The sequence below is a fragment of the Symsagittifera roscoffensis genome, chromosome 3, assembly GCF_963678635.1.
Source record: "Symsagittifera roscoffensis chromosome 3, txSymRosc1.1, whole genome shotgun sequence".
NCBI lineage: Eukaryota > Metazoa > Xenacoelomorpha > Acoela > Convolutidae > Symsagittifera > Symsagittifera roscoffensis.
Window position 1 is genome coordinate 67,980,127 of NC_087064.1, and position 18,994 is coordinate 67,999,120.

At 37.3% G+C, this 18,994-nt stretch overlaps 1 protein-coding gene across 1 annotated transcript in view; it reads left to right on the plus strand.

Annotated features, from left to right (window-relative positions):
• The window catches only part of LOC134841797 (uncharacterized), a 105,494-nt gene that overhangs the window by 67,048 nt on the left and 19,452 nt on the right, over positions 1-18,994 (plus strand). Inside the window, exons 6-10 of the mRNA XM_063857834.1 lie at positions 10,676-10,869; positions 11,645-13,208; positions 13,470-14,007; positions 14,120-14,374; positions 14,569-14,734. Coding sequence (XP_063713904.1) covers positions 10,676-10,869; positions 11,645-13,208; positions 13,470-14,007; positions 14,120-14,374; positions 14,569-14,734 — 2,717 coding nt within the window. The remainder of the gene's footprint in view (positions 1-10,675; positions 10,870-11,644; positions 13,209-13,469; positions 14,008-14,119; positions 14,375-14,568; positions 14,735-18,994) is intronic.

Consider the following 18,994-nt stretch of genomic DNA (forward strand, 5'->3'; position numbering starts at 1 on the left):
CAAAGACAAAAACCGGATGAAAGATTTCTGCCCCTTTTGAAAACTTTTGACTATAACGATGTTGCCTATAAAAATTAGCAGTTTTGTGATTATTCAAGGACTCTGTTAAAAAAAAAGAGTTCAGATTTTCAAATGTGCCGTAAATGCTGTCGGGTCAGAGTCGAAACAAAGTCGAGACATATCAAGCTTTGTTTTAACCGCATTCTGTCTTGACATTTGTTAAGCGATAGAAACTAACCTCAGTGTAAATATTACAAAAATTCGCATTTGTCTTACAAGCTAGTTATGGAAGATCAAACTGTGGCGAGTGAAATTTTGTTCTTTCAAAATAAAAACCTTGGCAGTTTTTGATTTTTTTGGGATTTTTATTAAAATTTGTATCTAATTTTTGCAAACGATTATATAGTGGCAACATCTTTGTCTCTTTAAAAGAAAATTTTGAAAGACTTGAGAATTTAAAGCATTCATTGCCGCTGGAAAAATTATCTCAAAAATAGCGTATAAGCTTGAAAGCATGGGCTTTTTTATTGTCTAGAGTTTCAAAACAACTAGACACCGTTGGTGACCGGTATTAACTTATTCGATAAGATAACTGATTGCTGAGCAAATTACACAAAATGATTGACCTCATTCATAAAAAAACTGCAAACGATGTTTTCTTTGATTTTGGTGCGTGTTGCCAGTTTTTGAAAGCTCACATCAAAAGCTTACATTATATCGCACATTTTGTGCAAAATTGTTGATTCTTGGATTTTGTCGTAGTGTGTGCTGAGCTGCTCTGGTTATATTTTTTTATTAAGAGTTATGAACGTAGTGAAGACTCTTATATAGGTCTTAGGTATATTCGCACTTTTTGAGTTTAAATGAAATCATCTGCTGAAAGTAACGTAAATAGCATTCCAAGTACAGACGTGGAAATGGCGCAAAAAACGTGAACAATTTCTAGTTTCGAAAGTGGAATTTATTTTTAGATTTCCTGCGCAATAAAAATTTTATCTATTGATCCAGTTTTCTCAAGTTTTCAAAAAAGTGCCAATCATAAATTGTTTTAAAAAATTCAAAGATCTATTTTTTTCTTTGAAACTCGAGCTTTGCGATTTTTCAACGAAGTCAATGTTTTTTTTCTGCGTTCATTAGTTTTTTTCCAACTGTTTGTTGGCTATGTTTTGGCCCGGTTGGAAATCACCTCGATAACAATCCGTGGATCCCATAATAAAAGGGATACTTGCAGCATATACGCAGATGGTAGCCATTAAAAGTTCGATGAAACAGCGATGATTATATTAAAAACCTATTTTTTTCCTCCTTGCTGAAAAACAATATTTTAAAAATCGAAATCACTTTTTTTGTTTTGATATAAAACTGACACTGTATGTAAGTTGGTTTATTAAAAAACTATATATGGGTTAAGTCGCAGTGTTTTCATTTGTAAGTCAGAGGTTAGCCTGTCGGTTCTGGATTTTATGTTTATTATTTTTTTTCGTTGGCTGTTATCTCCATACCCCAGCGCCGATCCCCAAGAGCACTTACGAACGGCAGCTGCAAACTTTTCAAGACATAACACACGCCTCAGCGCTCAAAAGGGAAGGGGGCGGTTTTTAAGTACGAGAAAATAGAGAGATGCTCAATTCCAGCTCAATGGATGAAATCCAAAAACATATTTCCAAACGGGTCTTCTGTATCCAGCATTTTTAAGTTATAGGAGCTCCATTAATCACCTATACTTAACCATTGTTCTGAACAACAAAGGATAAATATTCAATGAAAAACACATAAACATAAAAAGGTTAGATGAGCATTATGTTATTGTCAAAAATGACAACCACTGCCTCAACCGTCCAACATCAAATATTAAAGGGTCAAAAAGCAAGTAATCGATTTGCTTTTCAATTTTTTTCTTATCACCACCGACTGTTCCGTTACAAAAATGAGGTAAAGAGTCATTTGTGATTGATTATTAATAGCCAAGGGAAATTTTGATCGATTGGCAAAGTTGTCTATATATTTCATACCATCTTAGATTAGCCTCCCTCTAAAAGATCGATTCTTTTGCAGTTCTTTTTTGTTGTTTTTTTTTTAATTTGGGGGAACTGTCTTTCATTTATGCGTCCGCCGCCGCGTTGCGCTTTTGTAGTTTGCTGGTAGCCTGTATAATGCCTGTTGTTTGACTCAGTGATGCATTGTTGTTTTTTGTTGTTTTTTGCTCCACTGATTAACTGAAAATACTGAGGTGACGAGGGGAAGATAAAAAATCTGGAAGGGGAAAACCAAGGAAGGAAAAAGGAAACTGAGAAAAATAGGTAAAGATAAAGAAAAAAGCGGGGAAAAAAGATAAAAAATCTATATATCGTAGAGAGTATGGCCTTCCTATTTCTGATATTATACTTACGCTAAGGATGGTCTAATATTGTTGGTATATATTTATACACCAAATTTACTAAGCCCGACTTACTTCTTAGCTTTTACGACTATATTGTGTATGTGGTATATTGCACGGTGCATTGGTCATAATTGATTTAGATTGCCTGTAGTTATTCTCTTCTGTGTGGTCTGTATGGTCCTACAAATATGTCCCCCTGTTTTTTTTCTCAATTGGTATACTACCTTTTTCTATTTATCTCAATATCAGTGCCATATCCGCTTTTGACATTGATCCACATCTATTTCAATTTAATAGCAAATGAATTCCTCTTATTCACTTATTTAGGCTGTCCTGGTCAAATTATGTCTGATATATAGCCATCTAACCACTGTCCGTTTTTCATCAATCAACCCCCTCGGAAAAAAACAGACAGGTCACGTGATCTGTAGCTTGAAAGCTGTCTTTGAAGCCACGCTCCATCGGATTTAGAGTAATCTTCTGTTTCAAGTCTCTTTCGGTTCTTTCTCTATCTTTCGTCCTTTTTTATCATCCCCGCCTTTTTTCTTTCCGGCCTGTGTCTTCTTTTTTATTCGGTTAGTCTCAAATATCTGTTGACTACGACCATCACTTTTATTATATTCCAGCAGCTAAATTCAAACCAAAACAGTTCCACTGCAAAACATACAACCATACCAAATGGTATCATACCATTGTAACATCAATTGAACGGATCATCCAATCAATACTGGACTAGCTTAACGCCCTCAGATCTGCACAGAGAGCTAATGTATTTCAACACCCTTTCCTCTCCTACAATTATTTTACCCCTGCCTATTCTGAATTGCATCGCGACAATTAGATACATAGCATTTAGTCTGCGTCGTCCGTTTTTCTCCGTCACCTTAAAAAACGCACCAAAGAGTCTGCAACTGTCTTCAACTACGCGACACATTCAATTCTACCTATAACCTTATAGCAAAATAGAACAAACAATTGTGTTAACAGAATAATAGAAAAAAAACACAATAAAACGAAATAGCACAGCAGAAGGCAGGAACAAATTGCAGATCAAACAAATAAGAATCAAAAACATCAGAAAGTCAACTTAGCTGTCGACCAACCAGCTAAGCTTGACAACCAACCATTCAGCCAGAATATGCCATTTTGTTACCATATTATTACCACACTTCATTCAAATTGCTCTCCTTTTTTCTGTTTTTTTAAGCGTATACCTTGTGATAAAAAAGCTGATTGATTAAAAAGTGATATTCTTTCCTTCTTTCTCCGACTGTTGAAGTTTTCAGAGCTTTGTCTGTCACAGAAATACATTTTAAAAATCTCCCTCGATACAATTATACAGTTTTATGTCTCTATTGTTATACTATTGTCGCTTCGCTTTTTGCTGAAAATGGGAATAATCCTAGTTATTATGTTATTCCGGTGTCACATAAGACTTTGATTAACGCCTTGCAACAGTCCCCTACTCGTGAAAAAGAAGGCTTTTTGTTCAAACATTTGACCTTCTTGGGGTATTGTTTCAATGTCTTCTGTTTTATTGTAAAACTAATCATAGCCTATTTAATTATTGTAAAACTCGCGGAATGGCCTCCCGTACCGATCAAATTCTTTTTTTTGGAGAGAAGTACTTAACTTCTAATCTATATATCTGACCGGAAATTTTTTTTGAAATGTTTAAGTAAAGCAGGGATTTTCTTCAAGTTCTTTATTTCTGATGTTATTTCTGACCAGAAGTGGTCTAAATCTAGGCTATTTCTACCTAGAAAAAATCTCCTGGTGGGGCTCGAACCCCCGATCTTTCTCGAACCCCCAATCTATTGTTTATTTCTAATGTTAGATGAGAAAGAATAATTATCTCTTCACAAAAAACACAGAAAGCTAAATTAGACTTTCTATATAAAAAATTCTATCGAGATTAATAGCTTTTGTTGGGTACGGGTTGGCAGTGCAAACCAAAACAACATCAGCTTCAGTAATGTTCCAATAAATATACAAAATACAAAATACATCAGACTCAGTGCAGTGCCACCTTAAATCTGATTGGAGATGAAAAACGTTTTTATCGTTTTTTTTAGGTCGACCATATCAATTTTCCGAGCTCACTCAAAAAACTAAAAAGACCCTGTTTTATTTTCAATTAAGTAATTTAAAGAAATAAACAACAATTTTGTTGAGACCATTTTAAAAGTGTGAAGGAACTTTGCAATTGGTTGTGTTTAAAGTTTTTTTTTCCTTTTTTTTTTCTTTTGGCTTTCCACGCAAAATCAGGTACCAAAAATAAGCATCAGAATGGGTTGAGTGATATATCATATTATATCCCTTTCAGTTGTGATTCGAATGGCGTTGAGAAACTTCCAAACACTTTTGTCAATGTTCAGAGGAACCGGTTTGAAATTTTAAATTTTTGAGTTTTAGTCGAATTTCGAGCGACTAAAGCGATCGATTAACGTCCCATAAATACACATATTGGCCTTTTAGGCTAAAAATAACTTGACTTTCCTTGAAAATATAATTTTTGGAAGATTTTTTGAGCGTTTTCTCGGTCATAAAAACTGTAATATAAGTTGAAACTTTTCAGTGCAAAAAAATTTTTTTTTGTTTTTTATTTCAATTTTTTTTTATTAATTTTTTGAAGACACTTGAAGTGCTATGTACCTAGATCACTTATTTTGTACACATTTACATAGTGCGATAATCACACCAAGCAGAAGCAATGACGCTAATTTGAAGATTAAAAACAGTGTTTTTGTAGTTCTTTGCGAATGTGGTCGGAACATTCAGTGCTACTTGCACAGCAACCGGCTCTCCTTGTTATGAGTTTATCTTTGTCTCCTTTCCTTGTCAAAAAATATGCCAGAGAAAACCCGCCGACATTTTCTCCCAATAAGTCTGGTCAAAGGATTAACTATATCAAGCTGTGTAGTCTGAGGTAACCAATCGTTTTAAAACAAACAAAAAAAAACGATTCAGACTTTATCTGGACAAGCACTCATTACGTGAACTAAAACAAAACTGATCTGGAGAAATCAAAACGTCTGGGAGAAAAACTGACATCTTGCATTTTGAAATTATCAAGTTTTCTAAAAAAAAATTGATTAAAATTTGTCATAATGTATTTCAAAGCGTTTCGAGCAAATGATTTTTGATTTTCAATACACTCAGTAACTTCATCAACTCAGTTACATGAAAAATGATAGCTCCTCTTATGCCAAAAAAGTAAAATAAGAAGAATCTACAATACTTTTGTTCCGACTATGTAGGGGCGGATTTAGGGGGGGGGGCGACGTGGCGGGATTGCGGACGCCCCCTTTCAAGGATTCGACCCCTTGCCGACCCAAAGGGTCCCCCTGTACTAATTTGAGATACCTGTTATAGGTGACGGACCCTAAAACTTTTCTTAAGGCGCCAATAAATACAAATTTTGAGAGTGGAGCGCGCCAAAAAAAAACGCGATTGTTTGGTTTAAATTTTCCAAAAAGTGACTAAAAACGCCTTTTTTGGCATGTATTTTTTAAAAAATTTGCATGCGACGCAGAAATTTTGGCCAAAAAAAAGTTTTTTTTTACGGCTTTGGGAGAGCTCGGAAAATCGCCAATTTGGTCGACCTTAGAAAAAAAAATTCGGCAAAATTTTCAATTTTTTATGGAAATATGCTCCCGCCCTCCGCCCTCCAGAAAATCTTAGATCCGGCCCTGCGACTATGTGCAAAATATGGAGGAACTTTGTAATCGGCTGTGAATTGAACTTTTTTTTGTTTTTGTTTTCCCCGCAAAGTCAAGTACTATTTTCCATTATCAGAATGGATGGAAAGATACACAGATTAATGAAATCTCTCAACTGAGTTAATTTTGCTGAGATAAAATGAAAAAATCCTGTTTTACCATTCATCAATGCGTTTTGAATTTTTGAGTTTGGCTTTCAATACAAGTTTATTTTTTGCACAGGTGAGTGAAAAAAGATTGCTTATCTATTGTCAATAAAGTAATATAAAGGGAATCTTCAATATTTTGTTTCGACTAATTGAAAACTATGGCAAACTTTGTATTCGGCTGTGTCTTAAGTTTTTTTTGTTTTTCATGCAAAATCAGTTACCACAGTTAAGCATCGGAATTGATGAAATGATACATCATCTTAAGCTTTTTTACTCATAATTCGAACGAAGGTAAAAAATTTTACAACTAGTTTAATTTTTTTGAGTTCTAGTCCGATTTTGAGCAAGTAAAAGCGATCAACTAACGATCATTATATCTAAATAATGATCAATTAGCAAAACAAAACTTGATTTTAAAAAAATAAACCATTTTCGGAAGCTTTATTAAGCGTTTTCTCGGCTATAAAAAATTTCTAGAAAAAAAATAAAATATTTATTGTAATAACTAGGAAACATTTTAGAAACAGATTTGAATTATTTTCATTTATGCAAGTTTTGACAACAATTAGAGTATTTTATACCTACTTCAATAGGTTTCTCCGCGTTTGCTTAGTTCTATAAATAATCACACCACGCGGCAAAAAGGACGCTAATTTGAAGATTAAAAAATTGTTTTTGTATTTTTTTTTGAATGTGGTCGGAACATTCTGTGCTACTACACAGCAACCAGCTTTCTTCCTTATGATTTAAGTTTTGTTTTTTTTCTTGTTATTAAAATCAGATTACAGAAGTAGAAGAATGGCAATGTAAAAACCTTTGTTTTTTTGCAGTTTTAGAAGAGCTTGCTTCAAAAAATAGGCGAGAGAAAATCAGCTTACCTTTGCTCCCTATATATCTGGTTAAAATTTTTGTGCCTGGACCTCCTAACGGAAACTATTAGGGTGTCATAGGATAATCCATATCAAGCTATTGGGTCTTAGATTGTAGGTAGGTCCCATAAAACTTTTAAAACATTGCCAGCTTATCAATCGTTGTAAGGTGAACTAAAAAATTATCTGTCACTATCTGGACAATCACTCATCACCTGTACTAAATCAGCTATTATCTCGAGAAATCAAAACGTTTTATTGAGAAAATTTAATTCTTGCATGCTGAGAAAATCAATTTTTCTGTACTAAAAACGAATAAAACTTGCTATAAAATACATCAAAGCGTTTTGAGTTGTGGAGTTTCGCTTGTCAATTATAATTTAGTCATTAATTCAGTTGAGCGAAAAATGATAGCTTTTTTATCAATCAGGTAATATAAGTTAAATCTACAACAATTTTTTTTGTTCCGACCATTTGAAAAATATGGGCGAATTTTGTAATCGGTTGTCTTTTAGGTTACTTTTTTTTTCAATGCAAAATCCGGTACAACAATTAATCATCGGATTGGTTTGACTAATACATCAATTAAACGAACTTACAGCAGTGATTTGAACAACTTTTTAAAATGGAAAACAATATTCTCATTGTTGAGAAAAACCGGTATAAAACAAATTCGAGCGAGTAAAGCGACCGAGAACGTTAGTTATATATAATCACTGGCACAAAAGGTTAAAACAGCTTAATTTTACTAAAGAGACAACCATTTTTCTGAAACTTAATAGAGCGCTTTCTTGGCCATAAAAGTTTTAATACAAAAAGTTTTAAGTTTTTTAATGCAAAAAATTAAGAAACTCTTTAGAATTTTTTTGATTTTCTTTTTCATTTTTTTATTGATTTGTTTTTGTAGACAATTGTAGTATTTTATGTCTTATTCAATAATTTTCGACGCGTTCGTATAGTTTTATAATCACACAACGCAGAAAAAAATAACGCAAGTTTGAAGATTAAAAAAGTTTTTTTTATGTAGTTTTTTACGAATGTGGTCAGAACATTCTGTGCTACTCACACAGCAACCGGCTATCTTTGTTATGATTATTTTCCATTTAGCCAAATCAGGTTAAAGAAAGGGAAGTTTGGCGAATTTAAGACATTCGTTTTTTGTGCAGTTTTAGTAGAGCATACTTGAAACGTTAAGCGAGAGAAACTCATCTTACATTTCTTCCAATATGTCTGGTTGAAAGTTTCAGCCGGCTTACTATATAGTTTACAAAAAGTAAGAAAAAATGATCTTAATCGATCGTTCATTTAAATTAATTTTTTTTGCTGCTCAAAAACCAACCGAATATTTCGTAAGGTGAGAAAAAAACTGGCAAAAAGATGAAAAGTAGAAATAAAATCGAATTAATTTTTCAAATTCGCATTGATACCGTGGTAGGAGAGTTCTGTGCTTTTCACATAGAAAGCAACTAATCTTGTTGCAATCTAAATTTCAGTTTGTCTTTCCTTGTGAAATTGCTTAAGTAGCTATTTTGTTTGCTGAACGAATTCTACTTTTACACGGTAATTCCTCGAGTACTTCAGACTAGTGAAATGTAAGAATTAGGAAGAGATCACAAAGACGCCTGATATATTCCTGTTAGATACAAATGCACTCAAATACCTTGAAAATCTTTCTTAGCCTTTTTAGAACCATGTTGATATTTAGAAGGAAAAAAGAAATGCATCAGTATGTTAAAAGGGAACAATTTAAAGAAAAGTAAAAATAATAACAATAATGGGACAGAAAAAGCGGAGAAAGTGGAAAAGATATCAAAGGGTTCTTTCATTTTCCAGGAATCTTTTGTAGTAGCTTGTTGTGTTGATCCCCAATCAACGAAAATATCTCGACATCAGTAGCCTTAATCAATCACTATTACCTGCAATCCTATTCTTCTAACCCCCCTTTAGGGCTCAAAAAACCCTATATCAACTGCTTTTACCCTTCATATTGTTCGATGCTCGTTGTTTTTACTTGAACGGAGATGCAATGCTTGGGAATGCGTAATTGCTAAGGGCCTTAAGTGGATATTGGAAAAATAGGCCGCTGATTTTTAGTTTTTTTTTGCTGTAGATGAGCAGTTCTTTAATTGGCTCTCTCGTAGGGAACTGCCTTGAACCTTTAAATTTTTCTCAGCTAGCCATATTGACCGTTTTACATTTTTCAATGCGCGTCATCTTTACTGAAGAGAACACGTGACAAAAGACATCAATTAACCACGGGGCTTAAGGCTTAAGAGTGCTGTTACGGGTTATCTCTTGTCTTATTTGTTGTTTTTTTTTTTCATTTTCAGGCGAATACTTACCATTTAAGTTTCACGTGGCAGTAAATTTATGAGTGCCTGAACTTGACATCATGCAGTTACAACACGAGAAGTTCCCGCCTCATTTTGCTGCTATCTAACATTTTTACAGGGGTTCGTAAATCGATACGATTAGTAATTCAGTCGCGTTTAGATGTTCTGAAAGTCTTAAACAGAAAGCAAGAAGCATTAGTATCACTCACATCAAGTAGTTGGTTATTCGCTTTCATCCAGTTTGGAAAATCGACGCCAAAAATATCACCATCCTATAGACCGTCTAATTGCCCGTTACTTGCCAGTTTGAAGATATTATTGCTATCTCAAATAAATACTGGCTGTAATTTCATCACAAGAATGCAATTTTGTATCGTGAGCTCTAGACTCTCATAGATGAATGTGACCGGATTCAGATACCTAAACCAGGATTGAAAACCCTGCTCGTCAAGATTTATTCCACCGAGTATTTTGACCACTTGAAGCATACGTAATTTTGGATCGTAATTTTAGATTATACTTTTGTCTAGTCATCTGGACGATAGTTTTGATAGTCATATACGTCATAAAAATACTTACATGTTCACGAACTGCGAAGAAGATGCTGAAATTTGGGAACAGACGAAAAATCTTTGAGTCGGGAAACTGAAACGAATCAGAGCTGCGAAAATATCAAGCTAGGACTTGAAAAAAATGGATCTTCTGAAACAGTCGTTTATGACTCAGTTGGAGCGAACGGACACTCTGAAACAGAGCATCATCTCGAAACTCGAGGAATCGAACAAAACCATCATCAATATTAACAACAACAATAACAATAATGTCACGGACAATAGCAATAACAATAACAACAATGACAGCAATGCCAAAAAGCATTCGGGGAGCAACGGGTTCCAAACAGCTACCTCGTGCTCGGTCTCTTCAGAGCACCAAAACCCTGTATCGCAAGAGGCCCCATCATCTCCGTCCTCCTCATTTCCTCTCCCGCCGCTGCCGGACTCCTTTCGCAACTCGGTCCTTGCCCGGCAGCAGTCTTTAGTCTCGTTTTCCTCTGGACTAGGATGCAAACTGCGTCAGAACGTATCATCTCTGGTATCCGAGCTGGACCAAGGAAGTCCAGGCGCTGCAGCTGGAGCAATCAAGCAGCAGCTGAGCCACCTTGCTAACGTCTCGTCGTCCTCGTTAGACGAAAATGTAGCCTCTCTTAATTCTTTCCTTTCAGCGTCCGCATCTTCGGGACTCAGTGGGTCTACCAGAGACGATGGCAACACAAACAGCACCATCCAGGCTCATTTCCCAACCGGAGGGTCCAGGAACAGTCGGTCAGCAAGTGGTGGAATGGGAATTCACGGGTATACTGGGAGAGACCAGGAGCTGCATGATGACTCCAGTGACAACAACCTCTTCTATTCAGAGGTAAATTAACAGTGGTAGCAAAACTTATATGCCTTTTATACCTTCTGACAGGGTGATTCAGATTAGTGTTTTTTTTGTGACTCAGATTAACTTTTTTTATTTCTGCCTCTTTCGGTTCTGAGGTAGTTCGGTTTCGGGCTGATTGACAACGCTTCATTTCATACATAAATTAACCGTAATGGGGGAGGGAAGAATGGGGGAGGGGAGAATGGGGGGGAGGGGAGAATGTTAACTTGGTCCAAGAAATGTTCACGTGTTTTTTTTGCGATTTCAAGTTTTTCGACCGTGAAATGGCATGTATGCTGGACAAATTGAATAAGAGTTTAATCTACTGCGAAAATGAATTTTTTTTCCCAGAAGAACAAAGAAAAAACAGATGATTTTGCTGCTTGGAAAGTTCTCTTACCCCGCCAAAGTCAGACTAGAGTTTTTGAAGCTCAATTGAATTACCGGTGGGTGGAGTTTGATTACCCCAACTATCTTGGGCAGGTATTTCAACAGAGCTTCAAAAACTCTCTTTTTTCTTTGGCGGGGTAAGTAAGTTTTACAAACATTAGAACTATCTGTTCCTTCTGCTCTACTGTGTAAGTACGGAGTTTTGATGGTTGAGAAAACTAGTTTTGAATTTTTTTAAGACTGAATTGCCATTTCCAGGTTAAATCATTGTTTGGTCTTGTTGAGTCACAAAGCCAGAAAATAAGAGAAAAAACTGGCTTAAGTCGGATAGTTTGATTTTATTTGATTTTTTGATTTGATTTTTGTTGCGTTGGTGCAGGAGCTAGCGAAGTCTCAACTTTGTGCGGAGATAGAACGAGGACTACTAGGTATGCACTGGTCCAATGAGGCCAACGAGGCTGCTCTCTCCAACCCTCTGGGTTCAAGTAGTACCCCCAAAACTACCACCAACAACACTGGCCCTGGTGCTTCTAATACTACTAGTCAAATAACCAACCAACTAACCCCCCTCTATAAATCTTCCAGTTCTAACCCGGCTGCCACCTCTCCATTTTCTTCTGCCGACGATTCGATGTCCAGTGAGCAACTGACGAAATCTCTTCCCAATTACAGCAACCGACTGGCTGCTCATTTACCAAGTCAAAACCAAGCTAACAGTAGAACTAACTCACCCGTGTCTTCGATGTCTAATCAGGATTCGACAAAGAGTCTTGTCCAGGTGGATTCTAGTAAAAACAGGTTGACTAGTCCACAACAAAGGCATAGCCAGGACTCGTTGTCATCCGAGGGATCCACTGCTACCTTAGGAGCTTCTGGTTGCGGAGGAACAACAAAACCGAAGACTTCAAGGTACCCTGTGGCAGCTGGTGCGGCGATGCCGACGCAGTCAACTTTCAAGATTAGTTCAGCATCATTGGGAACCGGGCCTGGACGACGGATCCCTTCTGAGTCGCCCGAGATATCAGACTCTAGCTCTAGTCATTCTACGAAACATACCTCAGCAGACGTTCCTACGCCTTCATCGAGATTGCCTTTCAACCAACAGCCCTTTAGAGACCCAAACAGAACGGACCAGAACCAAAATGAAGACATGCTCACTTCTGGAGCCGGTACCCTTTCCAATTCCAGACGACGAGACCTTGGATTGGAATCTGCAATGCGACCGCAAAACATGTCAACGCCTAATCTGCGTGCAGGGTATACTCACAGGGTACCTGGTTCCGGAAGGAAAGGCATGAGTTCAAGGTCACCAAGCGGAACACAGGGTAGGGAAGGACACGCGGTACCGCCATACCCTCACGAGCACTGGCTGCCCAGAAAAGAAATGAGGGGACGAGGGGGGCATATGGTGCCCCACTATGCAGAGTTCTACGATCCTTACACGATGCCTTACATGCACCCTCGTGGTATGAGACCCTCTCCTGTAATGGCCACACATTACTACATGGATGCTTCGGGGTCTCTGAATAGAATGCGGGGTAGACCTCAGCCGATGCCCAGATACCCCGGAGCACCAGGATTCTATCCAATAGACAACACACACCAAATGATTCTGCACAAAGTCGAATTGTTGAACAAACATACTCGTCGCAAATTCCTAATGGCTGCCGAGGGTCCCGGATGGACAGGCGGGGAGGAGCAGTTCGGATCCCCTTCATCCTTTGCTACGCTTCAAGAGTACGTGGACAATCGGGATAACAGTGAACACGCAGCCACCTTGTCCTCGGAGAGCGAGAGGTCGCACAGGTCACACCACGTGGACGATGACTTGGAAGATCCTCATGGACACAGTCATGGCCACAGTCATGGCCAGCGGAGGACAGAAGCGGATACAGAAGGTACCGAGAGTCAAAGGGGATCCCTGCTCAAGCAGAACTCGTCAGGTAACATGGCCAAAAAAAAACACGAAAACTTAAAAAGAGTGTGGAGAAAGTTTATGAAGGCAGGGAGTTTTTTTCTCATCACGAATTAAATATTTCACAAAATCGTTCGACTAACTCTCTTGTTTTCTTTTTCTCTAACAATCTTTGCGCTTGATTCAAGATGGTAACTATTACCGCTATGTCATTTCATGAACGCCGATGTCATCTTTTTGTGGCAATTGGCAGCGACACTTATAAGCATTCTTATTATGTTTTGTCCAGACAATTACGAACACGAGCAGCCAAACAGGAGACGCAGTTTGCAGGGAGGTCACTCCCAGGACTCCCAGACATCCGGCAACACCAACACAAACAACCCAAATGTGACACAAACAACACATGGCAATTTAGGGAGCAACAATTCATTACATGCAACCAACCTAGATATCGGGACGTCTCGTCCTATCGGCTACAGCTGCTCAGTGCCAGCGACTCCAGAACACCGGCGGTACCATCCGGCTGCAAATGCATCCGACTGGGCCTCCATGTCTTACTCGGGGGGAGGTAGACCGATGCCCCACCCGCACCAAGAGTATGCAGATATGGGAATGGGGGGAAGGGGTGGAATGAGGGGGGTGCCCTACGGCTACCGACCTCGTCATCCCCACCACAGATACGGTGGTGCTAGCAATAGTCAGGGGAGGATTCCATTCAGACACCCCTCGCAGTATCGATCCATGCCTCCTCATGCCTACGGGTTCTACCAGCAGGGGGGAAGACCCCGACCCAGGCATATGGCACCACTCTACGCATCTGCCAGGTTGATAATTTCTCCAAATGTCAACCAGAGAAAAAAAATTTCTCGCGAAACAAAACGCAGGAACAATGTAAGTGTTTTGTGTTTTTTTTGTCAAGGTAAATTATTTTGTCAGGTTCGCTTCCCAGGAGGATTTCAGAGGTTCTTCCAAGTCACTCGCCCTGTACCCGAATTCCAACTCAGGCAGCGAGTTCAACTCCCCCCACACCACCCATGGTATGGTTGGGGGAAGTAGGGAATCTCTGCTGAGAGACAGTGGCGACACCAGAGAGGGAAGATCTCTTTCAAAGTCCTCGTTTGTCGGAGGAGATCACCTGGACCCCAGAAGCAAACATCACCAGCAGCAACAGTCACAGCCCAGACACGCAAGGTATTTTCAACTGTGGCTATAAGTTAATTTTGCAAACTTCAACTTAACTAATCGCAAAAAATTTCACTTGACAAATGCAAAAACCAAATCGAACTGTTAGACTCATAAAAACAGTAATACTGATTAATTAAGAATTTGAGTTGTTAACTAACTGGAACAATCAAGTTAGGATTTTCAAATGTTATTTGACATAGCAGATCATCCAGCATGCCCCCCTGTGAAGACAGACTAGGGGGACACCTGGGCGAGGGCGAGGGGGAGGGACTTCAGCAGGGTGTAGGGGGATACCAACATCCGCATCAGACACAGCAGCAGCAGCTCAACTCATCAAGCAATGTGCCTTCCTTGATCAACAGCCTAGTGAGTGATCAATACATGTATAAACAATAGAAATAATTAGTAACTAATTGTTATGAAAGATCAAGAGAAAAAAAACACGTTTTTTTCTGATTTCGACTTTTTCAGAACCCGAACTTCACAAAATATCGACCTCTCTTTCAATGCTAAATTTTATTTAAAAATCAATAAACGTCATCAAGAATTAGGGCATGACATATTGACATTTATAATTTATGCATAGAGTCTTTTCAAACCCCTTTTCAAAACCATTACCATCTTGATTTCTTGGTACCATCTTGATTTCAAAGCAGCGAGTGGACATGGATCAAGCTCTACATGGCAGGTCTGTAATCCAACCCCCACCCCAGTTCAGTCTTCCACCCCCCCCCCCCCCCATAGATATCCTAAAACACCCCACTTAGATACCCCTTACCTACCTGCCATTTAAGACACAGGGTCGAGGCTCTCATTTTATGTTAAGGCTGTCAATGACGAGTATAATGTACAAAATTTTTTCTCGAGACGAGACAGGGGTTCGGGTCGAGTACTTAGTCGAAGCATATCTCGAACATCGTTCAAACATAAAGTGAGCACCTCGATCCGAAGAGCCTTTGCGTGATTTTAGTCTCCGTGAATTTTAGGTTAAGAGCATGTCATAGTTGTCAAATTGATAAAGTTTGGGAGTTGGTGATTTAGTAGTAAACTGAGTTAGACATATTTTAGATCTGATGTCAGAATTTCGCAAAATCAATTATTGAAACTTGTTTGAGTATTTTTCATATTCAGTAACACTTTCAGGCAAACTCAATTACCATAAAACTTTTTTTAAACGTGTTGGATCATCAAAGCGTGTTTGATCGTTTTGGCTATGGAATTGCTTTATCCAAAAGCACTGCGTCTGTCCAAAAACTGGTTAGAGGTGACTTTTCTGAGCAAGTTTTATTGTTGGGCAGGCTTCAAAGTAAAGAGCACTTGCTGGTCATCTGTGTGCGAGCCAAGCATTGCTCCCGTCCTTCGCTCCTCATTTGACACAACAACGTAAACAATGCGAGATGGCGAAAAGCATGAATGTCTGAATCAGTACTGAAAAATCTGTGTCCAGGGAACAAACGAATAGTCGGTTGCTGTAAAAAAAAATGCAGAATGTTCCAAGCGTTAATAATTTTCCTGGATTTTTTGAAGAGAATCTCTAACGGTTCAATTTAGTTCTGAAAAAAGTAATTAAAACAAGATTTTTTTTCAAAATCGTTCAAGTCTTTTTTGTCAAAAAAATTCAAATGGCAAGCTGTTTTCAAACTGAGCGCTTGCTTATATTCTATGAGCTTCATTGAAGGTGACTGGAAAGAACTATGACTAACGGTTCGTTTGAATTTTTCCGGTCAGTTTTCACTACCTCAAGCAAAGTTCTCAGGAGTTTAAATCATTTAGAAAATCTTAATGGTCACGACTTGAATTCCCATATTCCAAAAAAAATCAAAACAAATGCCAGTGGCGAGAAAATCTGAAGTATAAATGAAAGGCATCTCTCACATTATTTTATGACCTCTGTTTTCGGCCGATCATCCCCAAATTTGTACTAAAGGCGCCTTTGGCGCCATTATATACAAATTTTTTAGGGGAGCGCGTGCTGAAAGTGCGCAATTTTTTGGGGCAAAACTTTCCAAAAAGTGCCCAAAAACGGCATTTTTGACCTGTTTTTTTCTTCAACATTTAGCTTGGTCAAAAAAGGGTCTTTTTAGTGCTCTGGGAGCGTTCCAAAAATTGATTTAGTCAGCCAGAAAAGGTCGACAAAGTTTTCTAAAAAATTTTGATAAATTGCCCCCCCCCCCCCTTCGAGAATTGCCCCTTCGAGAAAATCTTATATCCGCCCCTGTTTTCAACTATTTGAAAAAAAGCAAAATTTTTAAAACCGGAAATAACAATTTCCATACAGTTTTTTTTTTGAGTTCTTTCCAGTTTTTTTATCTCTTAACAAAATATTGCGTGGTCGGAACATTCTGTGTGACTTGAAGAGCAATCGACTATCCTTGTTCAGTTTTTTTGTTCTAAATATAGCTTCAGTAATTTGCCCGAGGGGACTGTCTTCTCTTCAATTTCTGTTGCCTTTTTTCCAAATGGATTACCAAATGGGTGTTTTCCAAATGGGTGTTTTTCTCTACCCGAAGTACTGTGGATCCCTTGACTTTAAACACGAGTGATTTGTCATTTCAACTTGAATCGTGATTGATATTGGAGGGAAAATATCAGGAAAGATTTTTGAAACCTCAAACTTCATAGCGCTTTGTTTTTGGTACTTAATAACCTACCCCGTAATTGTCAATTAATAAATTCAAAACTATAAAAATCAAATTCTTGACTCAAAAATATATTGCAGAGAAAGATAAACTGTAAGAGTTAAATTTTATGTACTTCTATGTGAAAAATATTATTTTCTTTAAAAAAATCTGCGATAGCAATTGTGTTTCAACCGGATACTAGACTTTATTTTTTCATGTGATTTTCTTTGTTTTCAGGACTAACTTCCTGGACTCATCTCCTGGGTCGCAGCTGTCGGAAATATTGCAACAGACATATTTTGAACATGATATCATTCTCGTTATCCTTTTTATTCGAATACTCTTTTTAATGTAGTTTGTAATTTTAACGAATCAATTTGTTATAAACCCTTTTTTTCTTTTTTCGGCTTAAAAATTTTCGGCTGATATTTTGTCTGAGAAAGGACTTAAAATTTTTTCATTATTTTTAAAGTTTTTTGAATCGTTTTTTTATGGTTTAAAGTGTTTCTGCTCAGGTTTTTTCGGCTTTTGTACCGCTTGGAAACTTATTTTCCGTTGCTACTTTTGCATTATTTTGTCTGACATATTGTTTTTTCATATCTGGTTTCCATCAGTTTGATAGATCTAATTTTACAAATTTTTTCGAAAGTTTCGTTTTTTTTGGCTAAGCAGCTTTCTTGTTTTGTATCTGAAGAAAAGCGAAACTCCGCTTTGCGTCTGTGCCAGCAGTTTCTTTCGCAATTATACAGCACTTAACCACTGAAAACATGTGATTGTTTTCACTCGTTTTCTTCAGCATAGTTCATTTTATTGAAGTCGGAGAGGAAAATATGAAGAGTAGTAAACTATAAAGTTTTCGGTGGTCCAGGCATGATTATGGATCTCTTTTAATTACAAAATGGTTTGAATACTTTTTAAAAAACTAAAGAAAAGCCATGTTAGTTTTCAACGAAAAACTTTTTTAAGGTTTCAAGCATTGCAAAAATGTTTCAGCGATCCTTCTTTTTTTTCTTATAAAAATTTTAGACCCGCAAAATTAATCAACGGAGGATTTAGGGAAGGGAGGGGTAGGGTGGACGCATTCTAAGTCTAAAAATTGACCCCTTCAACACTAAAAAATCCCTCATTTTGTACTATTTTGGAACATCATTTTATGCTTGACCGATCTAAAAAAAATCTACAGGATATTTCGGCTCCAACGTATTCTAATTTTGAGGGAGAAATTTGCCAATAAAACCGTCCACACTCGAAAACTATAGAGTTGGTCTATTCATTATCATAGAAAAATGTTTGCGGTGCAAAAATATATACTCTTAGTGATTTTTCCTAAAATCGCATGCTAAGGTTACATTTTTCCTCAAAGCGGACGGATACTTTGCAATTTTTAAAATTAAATACAAGTTATACATATGGAAAAAACTGCTTACTCAAGAACTCATCAAATTTTTGTTTTCAGCAAACAGCATCCTGCTGTAAGGGTTTATCTCAGAATTAAGATGATGATTTTTGTTTTTATGGTTTTTTCGGTAATTGCTATTAAACATCTATGCTGTTTTGGTCAATAACCGGATAGTTTCTTTATAAAATCAGACTATTACGAAGCGGTAGATTTTTGCTTAGAAGCTTTGCATTGACAAGCAATTGCCTTTTGACTACCCGGCGAGTTTTTTTGTCCTAAAATTAACTTGGAAACTATATCATTTTTGTTCAAATTTATTGTTCCGACCATGGAAAATGGGGAGCAACTTTGTATACAGATGGTTTTAGTTTTTTTTGTTTTCCACGCAAAATCAGGACTCTCATATATTCATCGAGTTGAGTTGAGTGATATATCATATTAAAGCCCCCTTTCAGTCGTAATTCGAATGATTTTGAAAAAATCCCAGTGTCAAGAAAAACTGGTTTGAAATTTTTGATTTTGCGTCTATTTTCGAGCAAAGCGATCGTAATAACGTTCGTTATGTCTGAAAAATACCAATTAAGACTAAAAATTGATACTTTCAGT